This window comes from Mobula hypostoma, chromosome 8, assembly GCF_963921235.1.
Source record: "Mobula hypostoma chromosome 8, sMobHyp1.1, whole genome shotgun sequence".
Taxonomy (NCBI): domain Eukaryota; kingdom Metazoa; phylum Chordata; class Chondrichthyes; order Myliobatiformes; family Myliobatidae; genus Mobula; species Mobula hypostoma.
The window spans coordinates 133,148,661-133,171,722 of record NC_086104.1 but is presented as its reverse complement, the minus strand read 5'-3'; the positions used below and the strand labels follow the sequence as shown (position 1 = coordinate 133,171,722).

The window sequence follows — 23,062 nt, the reverse complement described above, 5'->3', positions numbered from 1 at the left end:
GCCTGGTCTCTTCATGTCTGATCGATTGTGTTACAAAGACCTCTCTCATTTTTTTCTCTCTTCTGCAACCATCGAACTGGAATTGGAATTGGTTCATTATTGTAACATGTATCAAGATACAGCTAAGAAAGCCTGCCTTGCATACTGTTCATACAGATCAAATCATTACACAGTGAGCTGAGGGAGAACAAGGTAAAACAAAACAGAATGCAGAATAAAGTACAGCAGCTTGAGAGAAAGTGCAGTGCAGGTAAACTATGAGGTCCAAGTTCATAGAGAGGTAGATTGTGAGATCTCATGTCTCCACTTGATCGTACAAGAGAACCATTTAGTGGTCTTATTACAGCATTGTAGAAGCTGTCCTTGAGCCTAGTGGTATGTGCTTTTGTATCTTCCACCTCATGGTAGAGGGACAAAGGGAGAATGTCTGGAGTGGGTGGGATTTTTAATTATACTGGCTGCTTTACTAAGGCAGCAAGAAGTATAGACGGAGTCCTTGGAGAGGACACTGGTTTCTGAGCTGTGTCCACAACTCGGCAGTTTCTTGCAGTCATATGCAGAGTAATTACCAATGCTACTGCGGAGGATGGATTAAGACAACGTTCCTTAATATTCAATCTTCCTGCCTTTGCCAGGTTTCCAGCCAAAGCCAGGTTAGTCTGGGTTATTTCAGAAGTTAAATGGCTTGTCTGACTGAAATTCACCATGCTCGAAAAGAATCTGATAATCTTCTGCAGGCAGTTTGCGCAACCCCAATGGCTTAGAAGAACCAGTCGGTGTCCAATGAACAAAAAAGGCATACCACATCCTGTAAACGTGCTCACAACTGGATAACTGATTAGTTATGGAAAATGCTGTGAATACTCAGCAGATCAGGCAGAACAAAAATGGAAAACAAAATGGAGTTAACAATTCAGACTGGTGGGTGCTTGATAAGCAGTACAGACTCAATAGGGATAAAGGTCCTACTCCCGTGCTGTGTGAGTCGTTGAGCACTCTATAATAACAGAGCGTTTCAGAGCAAATAACAAATCTTTCTCTCAAGCTCTTTCTGAATCACTTAAACATTAGATTTCTCATTGCTACCGTCAAGGAGGAGGTACAGGAATGTTTGTTATGTGCCGCGTCATATGATGTGGGCTATCATGATCTTTCTATGACCATGATTGCTTTTGGCAAAAATTTCTTCTGGACAGTGTCATTACAAGACAGATGACCCTAGCCTTTATCACTGCGCTTCAGAGATTGTCTACCTGGCGTCTGTAGTTGCATAACTAGGGCTTGTGATATGCACCAATTGCTCATACGGCCATCCACCATCTGCTCTGATGGCTTCCCGTGACCCTGATGGGGGGAAGGAGTGTTAAGCAGGTGCTACACCTTACCCAAAGGTAACCTACAGGTGAGCAGAGGGAAGGAGTGCCTTACACCTCCTTTAGTAGAGACATACCTCGACCCCACTGTTGCACTTTATTCTGCATTGTTACTGTTTTACCTTGTTCTACCTCAATGCACTGTGTAATAACTTAATCTATTATGAACAGTATATGGGTTAAGGTTTTCACGGTAACTCTGTAGATGTGAACATAATAAATCAGTTTCGATTCTAAGGCCAGGGTATGAGGTTTAGTTGAAAGTGGTTGGGAGGTTTTGTTCCTCTGGAGGGATGAACAGAGCATTAGAGGGCTGGGGCACTGGAGGGGCTTTGGAAGAACAGTCAACATCACAGCATGACAGGTCAGTGGGATCAGCTCTGAGTACTCTTCACTCTGAACTACTTGAAGTGAAGAACAATTTAAAACACAAAGTTGGAAGAGCATTGTCTTGTCAGCAGCAAACCTTGCTAAACAGCCATTGTGTGGATTTCCTCTTTAATTAACCTTCTCGGTGTTCTGTGGTGGTTACATGCGGTTTACAGTCTTTTAATTGGATTTTCATTATAACCTTTAATTGAGCATCATCAGCCCTACTCAAGTGAGTGAGGAAAGTATAAGCAGATGTTAAATCAATGTGGGACAATTAGTTGTTTCGATTAATCCTTCACAATTGCTTTTGGAATTTTAAAGCAGAAACATTTTAACCTCTTTGTATAACTTGCTATTGAGTAAAAGATAACTGCATCTTCTATGAAAAAATAGTAAGAATTGGTGAAGCAACTTTACAGCTTCAATGAGAAAGGGCAGATGCTTGTGTAGAGACAGCACAGTTGCTAAGTATTTTAAACACAAGAGATTCTACGAATGCTGGAAATCCAGAATAACACATACAAAGTGCTGGAGGAATTCAGCTGGTCAGGTGGCATCAATGGTAAAGAATAAATAGTGAATTTGGGAGGGGGGGGAATGGAAGCCTCTCCCACCACCCTTCTTATTTTGGTGTGCTTCCCTGTCTCCTGGCTTCTCATTCTTCCTGCTTCCTTTCCAGACCTGATGAAGGATCTTGACCCAAAGCATCAACTCTTTATTCCTTTCCATAGATGCTGCCCGACTTGCTGAGTACCTTGAACATTTTCTTTGTATTGCTCTGGTCAGTTTTATGTTTTATTCTCAGGGTGTGTCCTTTTAACTGTAAAGTAGCAACTGGTTTATTATTGTCACACGTACCAAGAAACAATGAAAAGTGTGTTTTGCATGCCATCAAGCAGATCATCCTATACGTTGAGGTTGAACAAAAGGAAAATAAAACAGAGTGTAGATTATAGGGTTACAGGTTTGGACAAATAAGGTGCAAGAGCCATGACAAGGTAGATTAGGAGATCAGGAGTTCATCTTTTTCACATGGGAGGTCCATTCAGGCATCATATATGAGCAGGATGGAAGCTGTCGGTGAGCCTGGTGGTGCTTATGTATCTTGTACCCAATGAAAGGGGGGAGAAGAGGGAATGTCAGGGGTGGGGGGGGCTTTTGATTTTGTTGGTAATTGTGTGTGAAATACTTCAAATTTTATAGCCTCCTGGGATGATGTTTCCATCTTTACAATCCTTAGTGAGAAAAATTACAGAAACACAGAATTCTTACAGTTCAGAGGGAGGCCATTCAGCCCATTGAATCCAAGTCAACTCCTTGTGGAGAAACCCTGTGATTCCCATTTCTGTGTGATCTGCCATTAGCACCCCCCCCCCTTATTATTCTGTTTTATTTAGAGATACAGTACAGTAACAGGCCCTCCCAGCCCATTGAGCTCATACTGCCCAATTACACCCATGTGACCAATTACCCTACTGACCCATATGTCTTTGGAATGCGGATGGAAACCAGAGCACCCGGAGAAAACCTGTGTGGTCACAGGGAGAGCATACAAACTCCTTGCAGACAGCAGCTAGAATTGAACCCAGGTCACTGACCCTCTAATAGTGTTACTCTAACTGCTACGCTACCATGCCACACCAGACTCGGGCTTCTCCTGGTACCACTCCATTAACTTGTGAATTCATGATGGTACCATCCTAGCAGACATTTTATTCCAGGTCATAACCAGAAGTATTTCCTCACGCTGGATCAAAAGAGACTGCAGATGCTAGAATCTGAAATGAACAAAAAACAGCAAATGAAGCATCTTGCCCCAAAATGTCCACTATCTGTTTGTTTCCACAGAAGCCATTTGACCCACTTACAATCTTCTGTATTTACTCACATTTCTCTATACCGCTCATTAACTTCTGCTCACTCTTGAAACTTTTCCTGCTTCTGAAACCTTTCTTTAACCTGAGTATACATCTTAAAACATTTTCCTTTGAATAAGACATTCATTGTTGTCTCCTTCTGTAGCTTGCAGCTGTATTTTGTTCAATTATGCTCCTAGGAACACACTGAGAGGTGCTTTATAACATTAAAGGTGCTACATAAGTAAAGTGTTGTTGGAGGAGTAACACCTCAAGTGGAACACCATAAGATGCAAGAGCAAATCGGGCTATTCGGTCCATCGAGTCTTCTCTTCTATTCCATCATGGCTATTTGTCATCCCTCTCCAGTTCAGTTTTCGTTTATTGTCATTTAGAAATGCATGCATTAGAAAATGATACAACATTCCTCCAGAATAATATTACAAGAAAACACAGGACAAACCAAGACTAAAACTGACAAAACCACATAATTATAACATATAGTTACAACAGTGCAAAACAATACCATAATTTGATAAAGAGCACACCATGGGCATGGTGAAAAAAAGTCTCAAAGCCCCGATAGACTCATCATCTCACGCAGGCAGCAGAAGGGAGGAACTCTCCCCGCCATGAACCTCCAAGCGCCGCCAACTTGCCGATGCAGCACCATTGGAAGCACCCGACCGCAGCGGACTCTGAGTCCATCTGAAAAATTCAAGCCTCCAACCAGCCCCTCCGACACAGCCTCTCTGAGCACCATCCTCTGCCGAGCGCTTCGACCCTGCCCCGGCCTCCAAGCAACAAGCAAAGCCGAAGACTCAGGGCCTATCCCTCCGGAGATTCTGGACCACACAGTAGGAGCGGCAGCAAAGCAGGCATTTCAGAAGTTTCACCAGATGTTCCTCCGTGCTCTCACGTCCGTCTCCATCAAATCAGGATTGTGCACGGCACCCTACTTCACAAATAACAGACATCACCACTGCAGTGGCCACTGCGAGCTGCGTCGCGCCGCCATTCCCCTCCTCCTCTGTAATCTAACCTGTTCTCGCGCCTTCTCCCCATAACTTTTGATGCCCTGAATAATTAAGAACTACTCTAAAGGTTTCTCCGACTGGCCTGAAGCATTATTGCACAGGTCGGCACATCTAAAGGTTCAAAGATTCAAAGAAGCAATCTAATGTCAGAGAAATGTACACATGCTTTTTCTTCGCAAAACATCCACGAGAACGGAGAAGTGCCCCAAAGAATGAACAACAGTTAAACGTGAGAACCCCAAAGTCCCCCCCAGCTCCCCCCTCCTGTGCGTAAGTGGCATCAAAGCAACGATTACCCCCCCCAGGCAAAAAAGTGCACCCACTACCGAGCACAAGCTTGAACTAGACAATAGCAAAGACACAAACCTTGCAGTTACACCAAAGACTAGTGCGTTTCATCCAGCATTCAACAAACCACAGGTTCTCTCTCTCTCCCTAACTGGGGAGCGAGAGGTACCCTCCATTACAGACTAAATATTAGGGAACAGTTAGCTCAGGGAACTTAGTGTTTGCTGGAGCTAAAATGAATTTATAATATCTGAGAGACACTTACACCTTGTAGTAAGTAAGTTTGAAGAAATATTTCATTTAGCACTGCTTTCAAATATTAATTACAACTTCAGTAGACCATCACGAGACAGATAGCTTTTCTCAGGAAATAAAATCCACACACACAAAAATTAATTATCATGCATGATGTGTTCTCTGTGTTAATGGAGCTGCCCTAACTAGCGGTTCGATTGTCACCTCCCTTTCACTCTGCATGCTCTTCATTATCTTTCAATTACCAGCTTACTGCTTTGTTCCTCCCGTTACTTCCCTGACATTGCCAACCCCAAGCCTGCTCCAGACTTCCCAGTCGACTGTTTCCCCACAATGCTTCCAAGGCAGCCGGGTTGTGCAGATAAAAGGCCAACAGAAGCGTAAAAGCTGCTGTATCCAGGTGCAGGCTGCAGCCCTACACCAGAGATATAACGTTGCAAATTTCTGCATCCTGATTAGACTGGATGTGAGCTTTCGCTTGGTTTTCTCTCACCTCGGAGAGGCTAACCTGTTCATAAAGGCGAGCCATTATTATTTAAGTGGGCAAGAAGGAAAGGAAGGGGGAAGAGTGAGAAGCCAGGAGAAGCGGAAAGACACCAAAATAAGAAAGGTGGTGGGGAGAGGCTTCCATAAATCCCCCCACCTTCTTTTTCTGCCTTCTTCTCCATTCCTTTCCAGTCCTGATGAAGGGTCTTGGCTTGAAATATTCACTGTTTGTTCTTTATTGTTGATGCCGCCTGACCTGCTGAATTCCTCCAGCGTTTTATATGTGTTAATCTGGATTTCCAGCATCTGTAGAATCTCTTGTGTTTAAAAAACTTAACAACTGTGCTGTGTCTACACATGCACCTGCCCTTTCCCATTGAAGCTGTAAAGTTGTTTCACCAATTCTTATTAATTCTTTCATAAAAGATGCAGTCGAGTTATCTTTAACTCAATAGCAAGTTATACGAAGAGGTTAAAATGTTTCGGCTTAAAAATTCCAAAAGTAATTGTGAAGGATTAATCAAAACAACTAATTGTCCTACATTGATTTAACATCTGGGTAACGTGCTGCTGGTCATGGTGTATTCCTCCACTTGACCCCAGTGAACTCCTCTGAAGCAGCAGTGCCAAGCAGGATTGTCCGCTCTGGTTTTCCTACTGCGAATCCCAAAGCAAATCCTGTGCCAGGTATGCAGGTGCAAGCAGAGAAGTTCCCAGCAGGCATGCATCTGGGGAGCACCAGATACTCCTTGTCAGGTAGGACAGCGTCGTGAGCAACAAGCATAAAATGCTGGAGGCATAAACAGTTGACGTTTCAGGCCGAGACCCTTAATCAGAACTGGAAGGGAAGAGGGGGGTGAAGGTTGAGGGAGGGGAAGGAGTACAAGCTGGCAAGCCATAGGTGAAAGAAGGAGAAGGGAATGATGTCATGGGGCCATTAAGCTGGAAAGAGTACAGAGGAGATTTACGGGGATATTCTAGGCTTTCGGCATGCTGGCCTTCAACAGCGAGGGCATGGAGTATGGGAGATTACATTGCAGTCATACGTGATGTTGGAATATTGGACAGTCTGCTAATAGGAAAGATGCCATTAGATTTACAAGGATGTTGCTGGGACTTGAGGGTCTGAGTTATGGAGAGAGGTTGGACAAATTGAGATTTTATTCACTGGAGTGTAAGAAAATTAGGGGGGATTATAGTATTAGGCAGAGTATAAAATGATGAGGGTGATAGACAGGGTGAATGCACATAGGGTTTTCCCAGGGTTTAGCGGGCATAGGTTCAGGGTGAGAGGGGAAAGCTGTAACTGGAACCAGAGGGCAACTATTTAAGCCAGAAGGTGGACAGTATATTGAATGAGCTGCCAGAGGGAGTGGTTGAGGCAGGTACATTTAAAATGGCAGGTACATGGCTAGGAAAGGTTTAGAGGGGATAAGCCAAAGGTCAACAAATAGGACTAATTTAGATGGAAATCTTGATCTGCATGGACCAGATGGGCTGAACAGCCTGTTTCTATGCTGTATGACTGTATCAGTCCCAGAAACCTGCAGGCTGGGGTTCCAAGCAAAAGCACCAACATGATGTTCAGACTGCAGGTCAAGTGTGCACCAAATCAGTGTTGTTGTAGACTTGTCGTGCCCGTGGTGCTGGAGGAACTCAGCAAGTTAGGCAGCACCTATGAAGGGTAATAAACCTTCCTTTAGGCCGTTACCACCTGGTTTGGTGCAGCATTCTCCCACAGTCTACAAAACCTACAGCGAACCATCATGGAGAAAAGGTCATTGGCTGCAATCTACCATCAGCGTCCACAACAAAGAAGTGGGCAGGAAAAATCATTGCAGAAACTACCCACCATGCAAACTCCCTATTCCAAAAGCTCATTCCTAGAAAGCACTATTGAGCGATTAAAACAAAAACTTCATGTCTTCTTCAAAGTTCTCCCCCCCCCCACCCCAGGCAGTTAATCTGATCAACCATTCTAGTTAGCTCGACCCCCATCCACTCTTGCTATTAACACCAACACTGCACTGCGCGGTAAGCACTTTTAACTTTTTATGATGCAGTTTACATTGGATCTTCTTCCTGGATTGTCACCTTGTCGAGGTGGAGAAGCTCGTGTGGTGCTGAGATCCCGAGAGCAATACCGTCTGGAACTATGGTCCTGGTAGGGTCACCCATGGCGGTAAGGTCACCGACAAAGAACAATCCAGCCAAGACCTCAACAGTGGAATAGGCGGACAAAGTTACTTCGAACTCAACGGCTGTGAAGGCGGATGAAGGCTGCAACAAATCCATCAGCTCCAATCGTCATGGTTTCCATGCCATTGGAATCAGTTGGTTGATTTGTGAAGTATCGTGTGCTTCTTGGAGTGCAACATCAAGTACACATTAAACAAATACACGCACAGGCGTCTTCACTCTGTATGGAACGAAGACTATCATCCTCGACCTCGAGGGATAGCCACGATGACGGCATGCAGATATTTGTTTACTCATGCACATTTTATTCCCCATTTGTACTTTAATCTCTAACTTTATTTTTGTAAAATTCTTTAATCTCTACAATATTGTTGCTTACTTTTGCATGTTGCACCGTGACCGACACACCACAGAAAATTCCTCATGTATGTAAACGTATATGGCAAATAACGTTGATTCCTGATGCAGTGTTCCCAAAGCAGGATCATCTCTGGCCACAGGTTCAGCACCAGAGCCATTAATAGGGGACCACTGTGTTTAAGTTAATAGAGTTGTAGTCCAGTGGGAGAGCACTGAAAGGAGCTGAATTCAAGTCCCACCACTGCAGCGATGGAAATTTAATTTTAAAAAACTGGATAAAGTCAGAGCCAACTTTATTATCATATGCACAGTATATCTATGGGCAGGTGAAATGAAAAGCTTTCTTGCAGCAGCATTGTAGGCAGAAAACATAACAGACACAAAATTCACAAGAGATGCATATATAAATTAAATAAAATTATACACAAAGGAACACCGATCTAGCAAATAGAGGTTCACTGTAGTGCAAGGTGGTCATAGAGCTGTCGTACTGGAGCAGTGATTAATGTGCGGATTTGGTTCAAGAATCATTCGGTTGAACGGAGGTAGCTGCTCTTGAACCTGCTGCTGGTTCAGGTTTCCTTACGTCCTGCCCTGTGGTAGCTGTGAAAAGATTGTATTCCCCTAATTTTTAGTGATAGATGTTTCCTTCTTAAGGCAACGCCTCTTGTAGATACTGGTAATCATAACTACAACGTGAGCAGATTATTATAAAATCCCATTTTTTTAGGACAGTAAGTACAGCAACAGCCTTTGTGGCCCCCTCTGTGCCAAACAGGATTCCAAATCAAACTGAATCTCTTCTGCACGGTCATAATCCATATCTGTTGATGCCCTGCTTATTCATGTGCTCATCTGAAAGTCTGTTATACACCCTTATCAATCATGTCCCAATACTGACCTATGGTGGAGAATATCTGCCATCTTTGTCTTACATGGACTGGCCCATATGTGACTCCAGGCCCACAGACAAGCATAGAAATCTAATGTAGCCCAGCAAGTTCAAGGGCAAAGAGGGATGGGCAATAAATGCTGCATTTAGAGTGTTGCCCAGTTCTTGGAGTAAGACTAAGCAAATAAAACAACGTTCAGGGTATGGAGAGGGGCTTGAGGAGTTCAAAACCTGTTCAGACTCAGCAGGTCCATTAGGTCACTTTGAACGTATGTCCAACTGGGAATTGGGAAGTGTGGGTGCGGTAGAAGTAGCTGGCTTGTGCTTCCCACCATAAAATGTCCTATGGCAGGAAAATATCTAACATTGTTTAGCTTGTGAAAATGTCGGACTGTTGTGTGAGATTCTGGGAAAACTGAGCAGAAGCAGAGAAAGTTGGCCTGTCTCAGTCAGCACCTTGGCATTGATCTGATTTGGTTGTGTTCTCTTGCAGCACTAAGGCGCAGTTACACCTGTAGTTTGTGCCATGTGGTCCTGAATTCAATAGAACAATACCACGCCCATCTCCAAGGGTCCAAACATCAGACCAAGTAAGTAGTCTTGCCTATCTTCACTCTTCCGTTCCAGACCTATGTATGTGGTCAATGCTGAGGCTGGGGGCTGTTCCAATGAGGAGGCCATGAGGTGAGAACAAGAGGAGGCATTGTGACACTGCTAGAAAAGCAGTTGCCTTGTAGCACCAGAGACTTGGGTTCAATCCTGACTTCCGGCACTGACTGTGTGGAGGTCTTTCATTCTCCTAGTGATAGAAGTGGAAATGATAGCAACATTTAAGAGGTACAGGCTGAGTACCCCTTTTCTGAAATATTTGGGGCTGGAAGTGTTTCGGATTTTGGAATATATAAAGAGATAGTTTGGGATTGCCATCATTTCTGACTCTGAATTTATGTACACTGCATATAATGTTAAATACATATATCACACATATGTATTTGATGCACTATTAATTACTCCAAAAGACTGGAAGTAGAGTAAATACTGAAAGGCTTTTATTAACAGTAAAATAGGTCCTCGTCTATGCTGTGTCTGTCCTGGACTGAGGGAGGAGTAGTGGCACAATCGCCTTTATTCAGGGGTCTGTGGGAGAGCCACAGGAGCGGTCAGCAGAGCGGCGTGTCCAGACAGGTAACCCAGTTACAACCTATATATACATGGCTTACCACAGTATTTAACAGTAAGAATTATGACCTACTATTAACATAATGAAAACATAATTGTGCAGGGTAACAGAAACAGCACAGCAGCATCGGGAGAATACCTGAATCCGCTGTTGAACAACGACAAACAACAGCAGACTTTCACAGATGCTATGTGACCCACTGATTATAAGTATTTGTATTTTAGATGTTTTTCTAGATTTTATGTAAGGTACAAAAACAATCAGCATTGTAGTCTTGTACTGGTGTTAGATTTTCATCCGGGATGATCTTCGCAAACACATCAATGAGTTTCTCTGCTGCTTCGTGATCAGCAAATGCTTTATCTTTAAAATTTCTTAAATATGCAAAAATATAATGCCATGCCTTTTCTTAAATTTCTGCAACCAGCCTGCTGAATATTCACTACTACCTTCAATTTCCATGCGCTGTGATAAACCTTTGCTTCATGATCAGCATACCGTTCAGTGACATGTTCACTCTGATGCTGACAAATCCACTCCTTCAATGTATCATTGAGACCTTAATTCTTTGCTTTATGCGGTGTTTTTCTATTTTTTACTAACTTCTGTTCTGTTCTTGGTTTTACCATAAAACCAGGACGAACCAAAAGGGTCAGACCAGTTACGCTCACAGATCTCGATTTTGCCGATGACATAGTCCTGCTCTCTGACCAGATGGACAAAGCACAGCAGCTACTGACAAAAGGTGAAATTGAGTGCAATAAAGTTGGACTTCACCTAAATGCTAAAAAAACAGAGTACATGGCGTTTAACTGTGACAAAGGTACTCTCAAGACCGTAGAGAATGATACCATTAAGAAAGTCTTTGACTACAAGTACCTTGGGTCAAGAATGATGAGTTTGGAGAAGGACATAAAGATACGGAAGGCACTGGCGTGGAGGGCTATGAACGACATGAAGGAAATCTGAAGTTGAAGCTGACCAGAGGGCTTAAAAAGAGGATTTTCATAGCAGTCATAGAGTCCATTCTCACGTACGGATGTGAGACGTGGACACTCACCAAGACTATGCAAAAGTCTCTAGGTGGTTGCTATACACGAATGCTCCGGATGGCTCCTGACGTGAGTTGGCAACAGCACATGATGAACGTCGAGCTCTATAACAACCTACTGATGCTCAGCACTAAAATCGAGGCGAGAAGACTGCAACTAGCGGGGCACTGCCTACGCCACCCCGAGCTACCTGCCAGCTTAGTCATCATATGGGAGCCCAAGCATGGGAGGATGAACCCTGGACGCCCTCCCAAGACTATGGTCAACACGCTCCTAGAAGACAGCGGTGCGGCTAATGTAGATGAACTGAACACACTGATGAGGGAGAGGGAGAAGTGGAGAGTCCGTCATCGTGCCCGACGCCGGCCCCCTAGGCCGAAGTCGACGTAGTAGTAGTAGTCTGTTCTTTACAAATGTGAGGTCACTTCTCAGAACTGTAAATGATGGAAAGAGACCTGCTCATCGCCTGGGAACCTTCCCAGCACCTTGTGGAATTTTCCATTTGTGATTTCATGTCAGCACTCAAAAAAGAGGAGGCTTTTGGATTTTGGATTTTTGGATAAGGGGTACTCAACCTGTATTTAGACAGACACATAAGCAGGCAGGGACTAATCATACTCTCCCAGTGACTGCTCAGCTTTACCCCAGATTCCAGTTTCTTCCCACATCTCAAAGGGGTGTGGGTTGGAGGTTAAATGGTTAAATTGCCAGCAGTGTATTTAAATCCAGGGGGAGATGATGGGAATGTGAGGATAAAGAAATAGCATTAATATAAATGTAATGTTCAGTACAGACCTGGTGGGCTGAAGGGATTGTTTTTGTGCCATGCCTCACTGCTCGAATTTATTTTTGGACCAAGGGAATCTGAGGATGTGGATTGCATGATAAAATAGTTGAGGTATCGGGTCTGCCATGGTTTTGTTTAATTGGGAAAGCAAGTTTGGTGGTTGTTGCTGCCACATTCTGGCATTGGCCTGGGTTCACTTCTGACCTCAATCATATTGAAAAGTAGCTGCCAGAAAGAGAGTAGAGCTTTACAAATCGCAGCAACAGATTTGATGCTTCTTTGCTGAAGTTCTAGTTTATGTGTAAGAACCTTCTCCCTCATGCTTTACCGATGAAGCTTTGATACATCTCATTCTTAGCTGAGCCTTTGTTAGACTAGCCCAGTTACTTTTGAACATTGACACTGGATCTGATAAGTCTGGCGTTAGACACAGAAGGTGGTCTTCTCCCTGGGGCAAAGATGGGGAGAGATTGAGACCAGCTTCGACAGAGCAAATAAATAGAGAGAAGTTGGTCCCATTGACAACTAGTTCCAAGACTAGGAGCCACAGATACGGAGTGAGAGCGGAAGGTATGGCAGATAGGTGGTGACAGGTTTCTTAAACAGAGAGAGTGGATGTGATCTGAAACTCGCTATGTGTAGGTGGAGTCCACTGGGTTTTAGAAAAGGAATTGGATTGGTACTTGAATAATTTATTTTGCAAGGAGAAAAGAGCAAAGAGATTTGTCCACCAGAAGCCAGCATTAACTTGATGGCCCAAATGACCTGTGTATAATTAAAAATCTATATTTTCAGACTTCATAAAATGTACCCTGAACAGAAATAGAAATTGATTGTCTTCCTGTCGCTCACAAAATGGTTAACAGCAGACATGTTAAAATTCATAATGTTGCAAGATAAAGCACACTTCTAAATCTTCAGAAGTGGAATTTGCATCCTCATAAATCTCTCTGCAAAAATAGCTACTCAGCCATTATTTGTGTAGGCCCAGATTTTTAAATTGAAAAAGAGTAATTTTAAAAGCGTTCTTTCAAAGGTATGAGGCAATTTTAAAATTTTAATTCACTGATTGGTATCTTGGAGATGAATGCTATTTGCCATTGGCACAGTCTTTAGAAACATGGCCCATTGAATGTCAATGGTCACATGAACAGAAGACTTCTATCAAAGGTGGCCTTGAGGTTTTGGTGTGTGTGAGCATACGTGCTGTTAGACGGTATGTCAATAACACTAGCAAAAAGCCTATTCCATGGTCTGAAAGAACTGCGGGAGCAAGCAAATATTAATTTGCAAACTCAGTGAATATTGAGGTAGATTCACAATGGCATCAATGTGATGTGCCATCACACCATTAATTATCACTCCCAGATTTTGTAATCAAATAGCGTAGTCTGCAAGCTAATTGGCTTTTGAAAGCATTAGAATTTACATGTATCAAGATACAGTGAGAAACTTAGTTTTGCATGCCATCCACACAGATCATTTCAAGACATAAGTAAATCAAGGTAGTTAGTACAAGGGAAAACAACAACAGAATGCAGAATGAAGTGTCATGCAGGTAGACAATAGGGTGCAAAGGGCCATGGCGATGTAGACTGTGAGACTGAGTGCAAATGTTCAGTTCTATGACAGCAGGATAGAAACTGTCCTTGTTGGTATACATTTGGTATCTCCTGTCCAAAGGAGAAGGGAGAAGAGAGAAGGTCCAAGTGGGAATACTCTTTGGTCCTCTTTGGTCCAAGTCGGCGAGAAGAATGGACAGAGTCCATGCAGGGGAGGGTGGTTCTTGTGATGTGCTGGAGCCCTGCGACTTCTTGCAGTTTTGGGCAGAGCAGATGCAAAGCAAGCCATGGTGCATTGAGATAGGATGCTTTCTTTGGTGCAGCTATAAAAATTGACAAGGATCAACGGGACATACTGAATTTAGAATGGGAATGTTATTGTATTCACCCACCTCTTTTTTCTGTCATGAATGTTATGGTGATGATGTATATACTTTTCTATTATCAGTGTCTCTTTGCAAAAAGCTTGGTATGTACCAAGAATAGTTTTGTCTTGTGTTGATGAGCCTTATTTCTTTACATAGTCATTTTTGCAAATATGAGCACTAGTTTAATTTTTAATAAATGGCTGCCCACTACTAGGGGGAGGCAGCAGAAATGATTCATACTCCCCAGTGAATAGGAATGGGATAAGTGGTCCAACTATGAACATAATAGATTCATAACTTAGTAAGTAAAGTTTCAGAGAAACAAAAACTTGGTTTGATTTTTTTTTTGTTCAAAGCAAAAGAGCATCAGTCTTCAAGGTCTCTGAGGACCTGACCTGGTCCCAACATATCAATGCAGTTATAAAGAAGGCAAGACAGCAACTATACTTCATTAGGAGTTTGAAGAGATTTGGTATGTCACAAATACACTCAAAAACTTCTATAGATGTACCATGGAGAGCATTCTGACAGGGTGCATCACTGTCTGGTATGGGGGGGGGAAGGGGGCTACTGCACAGGACCAAATGAAGCCGCAGAGGGCTGTAAATTTATTCGGCTCCATCTTGGGTACTAGCCTACAAAGTTCACAGGACATCTTCAGTGAGCGGTGTCTCAGAAAGGCAGCGTCCATTATTATTAAGGAGTTCCAGCACCAGAACATGCCCTTTTCTCACTGTTACCATCAGGTAGGAGGTACAGAAGCCTGAAGGCACACACTCAGTGATTCAGGAACAGCTTCTCCCCCTCTGCCATCTGATTCCTAAATGGACATTGAACCCATGAACACTACCTCACTTTTTTAATATATATTATTTCTGTATTTTGCACAATTTTTAATCTATTCAATATATGCATACTGTAATTGGTTTACTTATTTATTTATTATTACTATTATTATTTTATTTTTCTTTTCTTCTATATTATGTCTTATGTTGAGCTGCTGCTGCTAAGTTAACAAATGTCACGACACATGCCAGTGATAATAAACCTGATTCTGATTCTGAAGTGTAGGCCACCTCCTATTTGTAAGCACAAACAAACAAGGGATTTTGGCACGCACCCTTCCAAATGTGGAGTTTCCAAATTTGCCACTGGATTCTACCTGGCAATCAGGCAGTGCTTTCCGCTGCCAAGGAATCTGCTGATGGATCCTGTGGGAAGGTTAGTCCAGGGTACGTGAGGACTGCCATCTTAACGGGAATAGGATTAACTACAGTTTTTATAGTTGCCTGTATCTGGGATGTGGACACCACTGCCATGACAGCATTTACTAACTGTACATTACTGCCCTGATCTGAGGAGAACATTAAAGGTGAACCCACATTGGTCTGGTGTCATACGTTGGCCTGACTGGGTAAGGACAGCAGCTGTCCTCCCCCGAAGAAGATTAGCAAACGAGTTTCTTGGCCAATTGTGACTAATTTATTAAATTCTGAAATTATTTAATTGTCCAGTTTTCATTTCCCCAGCTGCTATGGTGGGATTCAAACAGCTTTTTCTGGATTAATGCTCCAGAGATCTCACTATTAATCCTCTTACAGAACTGATGATGTGCCCTAGCTCAGCATCATGCAGATGTTCCTGTAAGAAGAAGAAGAAGAAGAAGAGAGATGTAATCACTGCCCCACTTTAGCTTAGTAATATTTTTAATTACTTAAAAGTATTTCAATTCCATTCTTAATGGTTCCTGAGTGATAAAAGACAGACAAGACTGGGATGACCATGACTTTGGTATCTACCAAGGATTACTCAGTGGTTCAACCATCCGCTGGAGGAACTCTGCAGATTGAGCAGCATCAGAGGGAGGAAAGGAATTATTCCTACGTGTGCAGGAACTGTGTCCAGCTGCAGCTCCTGATAGACCGCATGGCGGCACTGGAGCTGCGCACTGTGGAGCATCCGAGATGCTGAGGACGTTGTGGATAGCACATTTAGTGAGTTGATCACACTGCAGTTTAAGAATCTAAGGAAAGATAGGGAATGGCTGACCAACAGGAAGAGTAGTAGCAGGAAGATAGTACAGGAGTCTCCTGCGGTCATCTCCCTCCAAAACAGATATACTGCTTTGGAGTCGGTTGCGGGAGATGGCTCATCAGGTGAAGGCAGCAGTAGCCAGGATCATGGCACCGTGGGTGGTTCTGCTGCGCATGAGGGCAAGAAAAAGAGTGGCGGAGCTGTTGTGGTAAGGGATTCCATGGTAAGGGGAATAGAGACGAGCTTCTGTGGCCGCAAACGGGACTCCTGTATGGTGTGTTGCCTCCCGGGTGCGAGAGTCAGAGATGTCTCGGAGAGGCTGCAGGGCATTCTGAAAGGGGAGAGTGAGCAGCCAGCTGTCGTGGTGCATGTAGGTACTGACGGTATAAGGAGAAAGCAGGATGAGGTGCTACGAGCTGAATTTAGGGAGCTAGGAGATAAATTAAAGAGTAGGACCTCAAAGGTAAAAATCTCGGGGTTATTATCGGTGCCATGTGCTAGCCAGAGTTGGAATAGCAGGATAGCTAGAATGAATATGTGGCTTGAGCAGTGGTGCAGGAGGGAGGGTTTCAGATTCCTGGGGCATTGGAACCGCTTCTGGGGGAGGTGGGACCAGTACCGTCTGGACAGTCTACATCTGGGCAGGGCCAGGATCAATGTCCTAGGGAGATTGTTTGCTAGTGCTGTTGGGGAGTTTTTAAATGAATATGGGAACCCACACAGAAAAGAAGAGGGAAGTGATGCAGAGACCAAAGCTAGCGTTAGTGAAGAAAAAAGTAAGAGTAGAGTGCATAAAAGTAAAAAACAAAAATCGCATAGGTCATTAGATTCTATAAGGACAATGAGTATAAGGGCACTTTATCTAAATGCCCCTAGTATTAGAAACAAGGTTAGTGAACTAGTGGCACAAATCAGTACCAAGGCATATGATTTAGTGGCCATTACAGAAACCTGGTTGCAAGGTGGAGATGACTGGGAATTAAATATCCAAGGGTATCAGGTAATACGGAAAGATAGGCAGGAAGGCCGAGGAGGTAGGGTGGCACTCTTGATTAGGGATGAGATCAGGGTGATTGTGAGAGACGATATCAGATCTATTTTCAAAAGCCTTTTGAAAATCGAAATATACCACATCGACTGGTTCTCTCCGATCCACTCTACTAGTTACATCCTCAAAAAATTCTGTGAGATTCGTCAGACATGATTTTCCTTTCACAAATCCATGCTGACTTTGTCCGATGATTTCACCGCTTTCCAAATGTGCAGTTATCACATCTTTGATAACTGGCTCTAGCATTTTCCCCACCACCGATGTCAGGCTTACCGGTCTATAATTCCCCGGTTTCTCTCTCCCTCCTTTTTTAAAAAGCGGAGGTTACATTAGCCACCCTCCAATCCTCAGGAGCTAATCCAGAATCTAAAGAGTTTTGAAAAATTATCACTGATGCATCCACTATTTCTTGGGCTACTTCCTTACGCACTCTGGGATGCAGATCATCTGGCCCTGGGGATTTATCTGCCTTCAATCCCTTCGATTTACCTAACACCACTTCCCTACTAGCATGTATTTCCCTCAGTTCCTCCATCTCACTAGACCCTCGATCCCCTACTATTTCTGGAAGATTATTTATGTCCTCCTTAGTGAAGACAGAACCAAAGTAATTATTCAATTGGTCTGCCTTGTCCTTGGTCCCCATGATCAATTCACCTGTTTCTGTCTGTAAGGGACCTACAATTGTCTTAACCAATCTTTTTCTTTTCACATATCTATAAAAGCTTTTACAGTCAGTTTTTATGTTCCCTGTCAGCTTTCTCTCATAATCTTTTTTTCCTTTCCTAATTAAGCCCTTTGTCCTCCTCTGCTGGACTCTGAATTTCTCCCAGTCCTCAGGTGTGCCGCTTTTTCTGGCTAATTTGTATGTTTCTTCTTTGGAATTGACACTATCCCTAATTTCCCTTGTCAGCCACAGGTGCACTACCTTCCCTGGTTTATTCTTTTGCCAAACTGGGATGAACAATTGTTGTAGTTCATCCATGCGATCTTTAAATGCTTGCCATTGCATATCCACCGTTAACCCTTTAAGTATCATTTGCCAGTTTATCTTAGCTAATTCATGTCTCATACCTTCAAAGTTACCCTTCTTTAAGTTCAGAACCTTTATTTCTGAATTAACTATATTATTCCCCATCTTAATGAAGTATTCCATCATATTATGGTCACTCTTACCCAAGGGGCCTCGCACGACAAGATTGCTAACTAACCCTTCCTCATTGCTCAATACCCAGTCCAGAATGGCCTGCTCCCTAGTTGGTTCCTCGATATGTTCGTTCAGAAAACTATCCCGCATACATTCCAAGAAATACGTTTCCTCAGCACCCTTACCAATTTGGTTCACCCAATCTATATGTAGATTGAAGTCACCCATTATAACTGCTGTTCCTTTATTGCACGCATTTCTAATTTCCTGTTTAATGCCATCCCCAACCTCACTAATACTGTTAGGTGGCCTGTATACAACTCCCACCAGCGTTTTCTGCCCCTTAGTGTTATACAGCTCTACCCATATCGATTCCATATCCTCCCGGCTAATGCCCTTCCTTTCTATTGCGTTAATCTCCTCTCTAACCAGCAATGCCACCCCACCTCCTTTTCTTTCATGCCTATCCCTCCTGAATATTGAATATCCCTGAATGTTGATGTCCCATATTTAAAAGAGCGGTTGAAATCACTGTATCAATGAAAACAGCAGCCAGAGACAAAAATAAATTGCAGTCAGGAATGACAGTAAGCATGAAAAAAATTGCAATATCTAAACAGAAACCTATCTGGCTGAACAAGTTGTGTTACTGTTGTGCAGGGGCAAACATACACCATACCAATGCAGTTTTAAAGATGAAACTTGCAGAAAAAGCAACGAAGTAGGACATATACAAAGACCATGCCAGGCAGACAAAAATATATGAATTGCACGGTGAAGAGAAAACAATAGAAAGTCAAACTGCGGTTTCAAAAAGAGCACTAATCTGCATGCTGTTGATGAAAAATCTGATAATGATGGGAGTGACATAAACTGAGTAGCCAATGAAAACTAGCAAGAGACAAGCAATATGGCTTACACCAGAAATGAACAGCAAATTAATTAAAATGGAATTGATCATTAGCACAGCTGTTTCAGTCATTCCAAAAACGAAGTTTGAACTACATTTCAAAGATACTGAACTGAAGCTGCAGATAGCTAACTAAGAACTTAATACTGGAGAAAAGACAACTCCTGAGGGAATGACATTCATAGCAGTGAAATACAACAACGAACAAGTCACATTGGGCTTGCGTGTGGTAAAAACAGGAGGGCCAGGGCTGTGGGACCGTGATTGGCTGAGACAACTACAACTGGATTGGAGATCCATCCACTATTTACATGTCACATCCCTTGCAATAGAATCAACTGAATGTGAATTAACAAAGGTACTGGATGATACCACAGCAGTGTTCAGGGATGGCATTGGAAATCTCAATCGTGTCAAGGATATATTAGTGTTAAATAAAAAATGCCAAACCCAAGTTTTACAAAGCCCATCTGGTTCCTTAACCCATTCATGATAAAATAGCCAGTGAGCTAGATCGCATAGAGGTTGAATGAATTCTTTCCAAGTTTGAGTGGAGCCCATAAGCAACTGCAGTTATCCCAGTAACCAAGCAGGATGGGCCTGTCAGGATGTGTGTGATTTTAAGGTCACTATCAATCCAGTACTGAAAATAGATCAATACCCTCTGCTTAGGATAGAGGATATCTTTGCAAACCTTTCTGGAGGAAAACGCTTCAGCAAAGTGGGTTTAACTGAAGCCTACGCTTCAGATGGAGTTGGAAGAAAAGTCCAAAGTGTTTCTTATCTGAAAGACTCCCAAAGGGCTTCATTGCTTTAATAGGCTTATTTTTGGAGTAGCATCTGCACCTGCACTCTGTCAGATAGCTATAGACCAGATGCTGCAAGTCTACCCAGGCACTAGATGTTACCTGATCACCAGTGAGAAGGACAAGGAACATCTCCAAAATGTCAAGACAGTGTGAAACGGATTACAAGATTAAAGGCTTAGAGCACAATGCACCAAGAGTGAATTATTTAAACAAACATCACTTACTGTAGTCACACCATGTATTGAACACGCAGACACAAGGAAATCTGCAGATGCTGGAAATACAAGCAAGCCACACACAAAATGCTGGTGGAACGCAGCAGGCCAGGCAGCATCTATAGGAAAAGGTACAGTCGACGTTTTGGGCCAGGACCCTTCGTCAGGACTAACTGAAAGAAGAGATAGTAAGAGATTTGAAAGTAGGAAGGGGAGGGGGAGATCCGAAATAATAGGAGAAACTTTCCAGCTCTTGGCTCCATCCCTCCCCCTCCTGTCTTCTCCTATCATTTCGGATCTCCCCCTCCCCCTCCTACTTTCAAATCTCTTACTATCTCTTCTATCGGTTAGTCCTGACGAAGGGTCCCAGCCCGAAACGTCGACTGTACCTCTTCCTATAGATGCTGCCTGGCCTGCTGCGTTCACCAGCATTTTGTGTGTGTGTGTGTGTGTGTGTTGAATGTATTAAACAACTAACCTGGCAAAATTAAAGCAGTTGTAGATGCCCTAAGGTCAAGCGACGTGTCACAGCTGCAGTGCCTTTTAGGATTTGTCAATTACTATAACAGGTTCCTGCCAAACCTGGCTACTATGCTCCAACCCTTGAAGTCATTACTACACACCCAGAAGAAATGGCAATGGACAAAGCAGCGTGAGATGGCTTTCCAAAAAGTGATGTCGGACATGGTACTCACACATTTTGATCCACATCAGCCAGTGAAGCTTGCCTGTGACGCCTCGCCTTATGGTCTAGCTGCAGTCACGTCACATTATGAGTGATGGAAGAGAATGCCCCAAAGCCTTTGCATCATGTTCCCCTTACCCCTGCAGGGAAAAATCTGTGCACAGATTTGAGTCTGGTTTGGGGTGTAAGAAGTTTCAACCAGTACCAGTATGGTCAGAGTTTACCATCATTACTGATTATCAAGCACTAGTGTTCATTTTCAATCCACAGAAGGATATTCTAGTAATAACACCAGCAAAAATGCAGAGGTATACTTTGTTCCTTAGATGACACAATTACAAGATCAAATTCAAGAGGACAACTAATCGTGGAAATGTTGATGGATTGTCACATTTACCCTTGGTAAAGGAAATACCTGAAAATTTTACATGAGAGGACACACCTTTTGATGTATTTTCTCTAACGCAAATCAGAAGTCTCCCTATTATGGCAGAGATGATCCATAGAGAAATCAGAAAAGACCCCACACTGGCTCAGATCTATGTAGCAACCCAAAATGGCTGGAGTGTGCAGCAGAAATCCTAGTTTCCCAATTTATACCAGCGCCAGGATGAACCTGCCATTAACAGGGGTTTCCATATGTGAGCATTGAGAGATGTTACACCATCCAAGCTGAGGGCTAAAACATTGGAGGTACTACAAGGCTCAAAGCTTTGTCTCAGGGTCTGGGATAGATCAGCGGATTGAGCAGCTCGCCATGCTCTGTTCAGGATGGGAACATATCCAGAAGATGCCAAGAGCAGCATCTCTCCATTCCTGGGAATGGCCTGCATTGCCCTGACAGAGGACTCATATGGATTTTGCCGGACCATTCACGGGCACAAATCTCTTGGTAGTAGTGAATGCAGCTACAAGGTGGCCAGAAGTCTTCCCAATAGCCTCCACTACAGCCTCACACACTGTGGATGTGTTGTGAAGCCTCTTCTCAAGAACTGGAGTTCTAGAACATGTAGTCAGTGACAATGGACCACAGTTAGTTGCAGAACAGTTTCAGTGCTTCCAGAAAATGACTGGAATAAGACATATACATCTGCACCACACCACCCAGCTACAAATGGCTTGGTTGAAAGGTTTGTCCAGAGTCTGAAGAACACACTGCGAGCAATGTCAGCAGAACACACTACACTGACACTGAATCAGAAGCTCACCAATTTCCTCCTTGCATATTACAATGCAGCACACTCCATGACCAACAATTCACCAGCAAAGTTGTTCCTTGTGCTCATGCTTAGATCTCCTCAAACCCAATCTTAGAAGGAGACTGCAAGCCAAAGAGCTTAGGCAAATTGAGGGATCGTCAAACAAGGAGATTCAATGTTACACTCCTGGACAAGCAGTCCTGTCAAGGGTCTACAGAGGTGATCAAAACTGGGTACTTGAAAGATTAAGGATGGAACTGGACCACTCTTCTACACAGTGGAGATTGCATCTGATGTCATCCGGCGTTGACACGTTGATCAGTTGAGAAGAGCAGAGTTAATTGTCAGAGAAGAAAGGTGTCCAGAGCTGTCAGAACCACTTCTTGCAGTCCCATAGTCAACTCCCATAACCACCATGGAGGAAGCACCAGAACCTGAAAGTATTTCACTACCACAAGTCTCACCTGCCAAGCAGAGTGACCCCCTTGTCAGGAAAGACATTATCCCACAAGAACACAAAATCCTCCACAGCGATTAAATTTTTTAGGCCTGAATGGGACAATTTGAACCTTTTTGCCCTGGAGGAACCCTTGAAATAATTTTCAGGTCTCAGTGAACCCCTACATGAACGTTATTATATCTACAGCTCACAGTACATTAGCGTGATCAGTAAGTTGTAGCTGTAATAATCCAAAAATAATTGTCAATGATCTTTTGAGTAGAGAATGAATTTTTAACCAACCTTTCTAACTAAGCTTAGCTTACCTTTCTTGAAATTAATCTCTCTCTTTCCCTTTCATAAATATTAAAAATCACAAGGCAAACATAATAAATTTCATTAAGACGCGAGACTTTCTGATATCATTCCTCACTCTCAAGCCCAAGCAGCAGTGGAAACATTTTTAAGATTTCCTTTTGCAATATGATTTTTTCAAAGATTCAGTT

At 43.1% G+C, this 23,062-nt stretch overlaps 2 protein-coding genes across 3 annotated transcripts in view; one reads left to right on the top strand and one right to left on the bottom strand.

Moving 5' to 3' along the window:
* The window catches only part of LOC134350976 (zinc finger matrin-type protein 4-like), a 317,635-nt gene that overhangs the window by 213,816 nt on the left and 80,757 nt on the right, over positions 1-23,062 (top strand). For both annotated transcript variants that reach the window (XM_063056919.1, XM_063056918.1), the window contains exon 6: positions 9,612-9,708. In XM_063056919.1, coding sequence (XP_062912989.1) covers positions 9,612-9,708 — 97 coding nt within the window. The remainder of the gene's footprint in view (positions 1-9,611; positions 9,709-23,062) is intronic.
* LOC134350977 (zinc finger BED domain-containing protein 5-like) overlaps positions 1-23,062 on the bottom strand; it is a 121,222-nt gene that overhangs the window by 97,691 nt on the left and 469 nt on the right. The window lies entirely within an intron of this gene.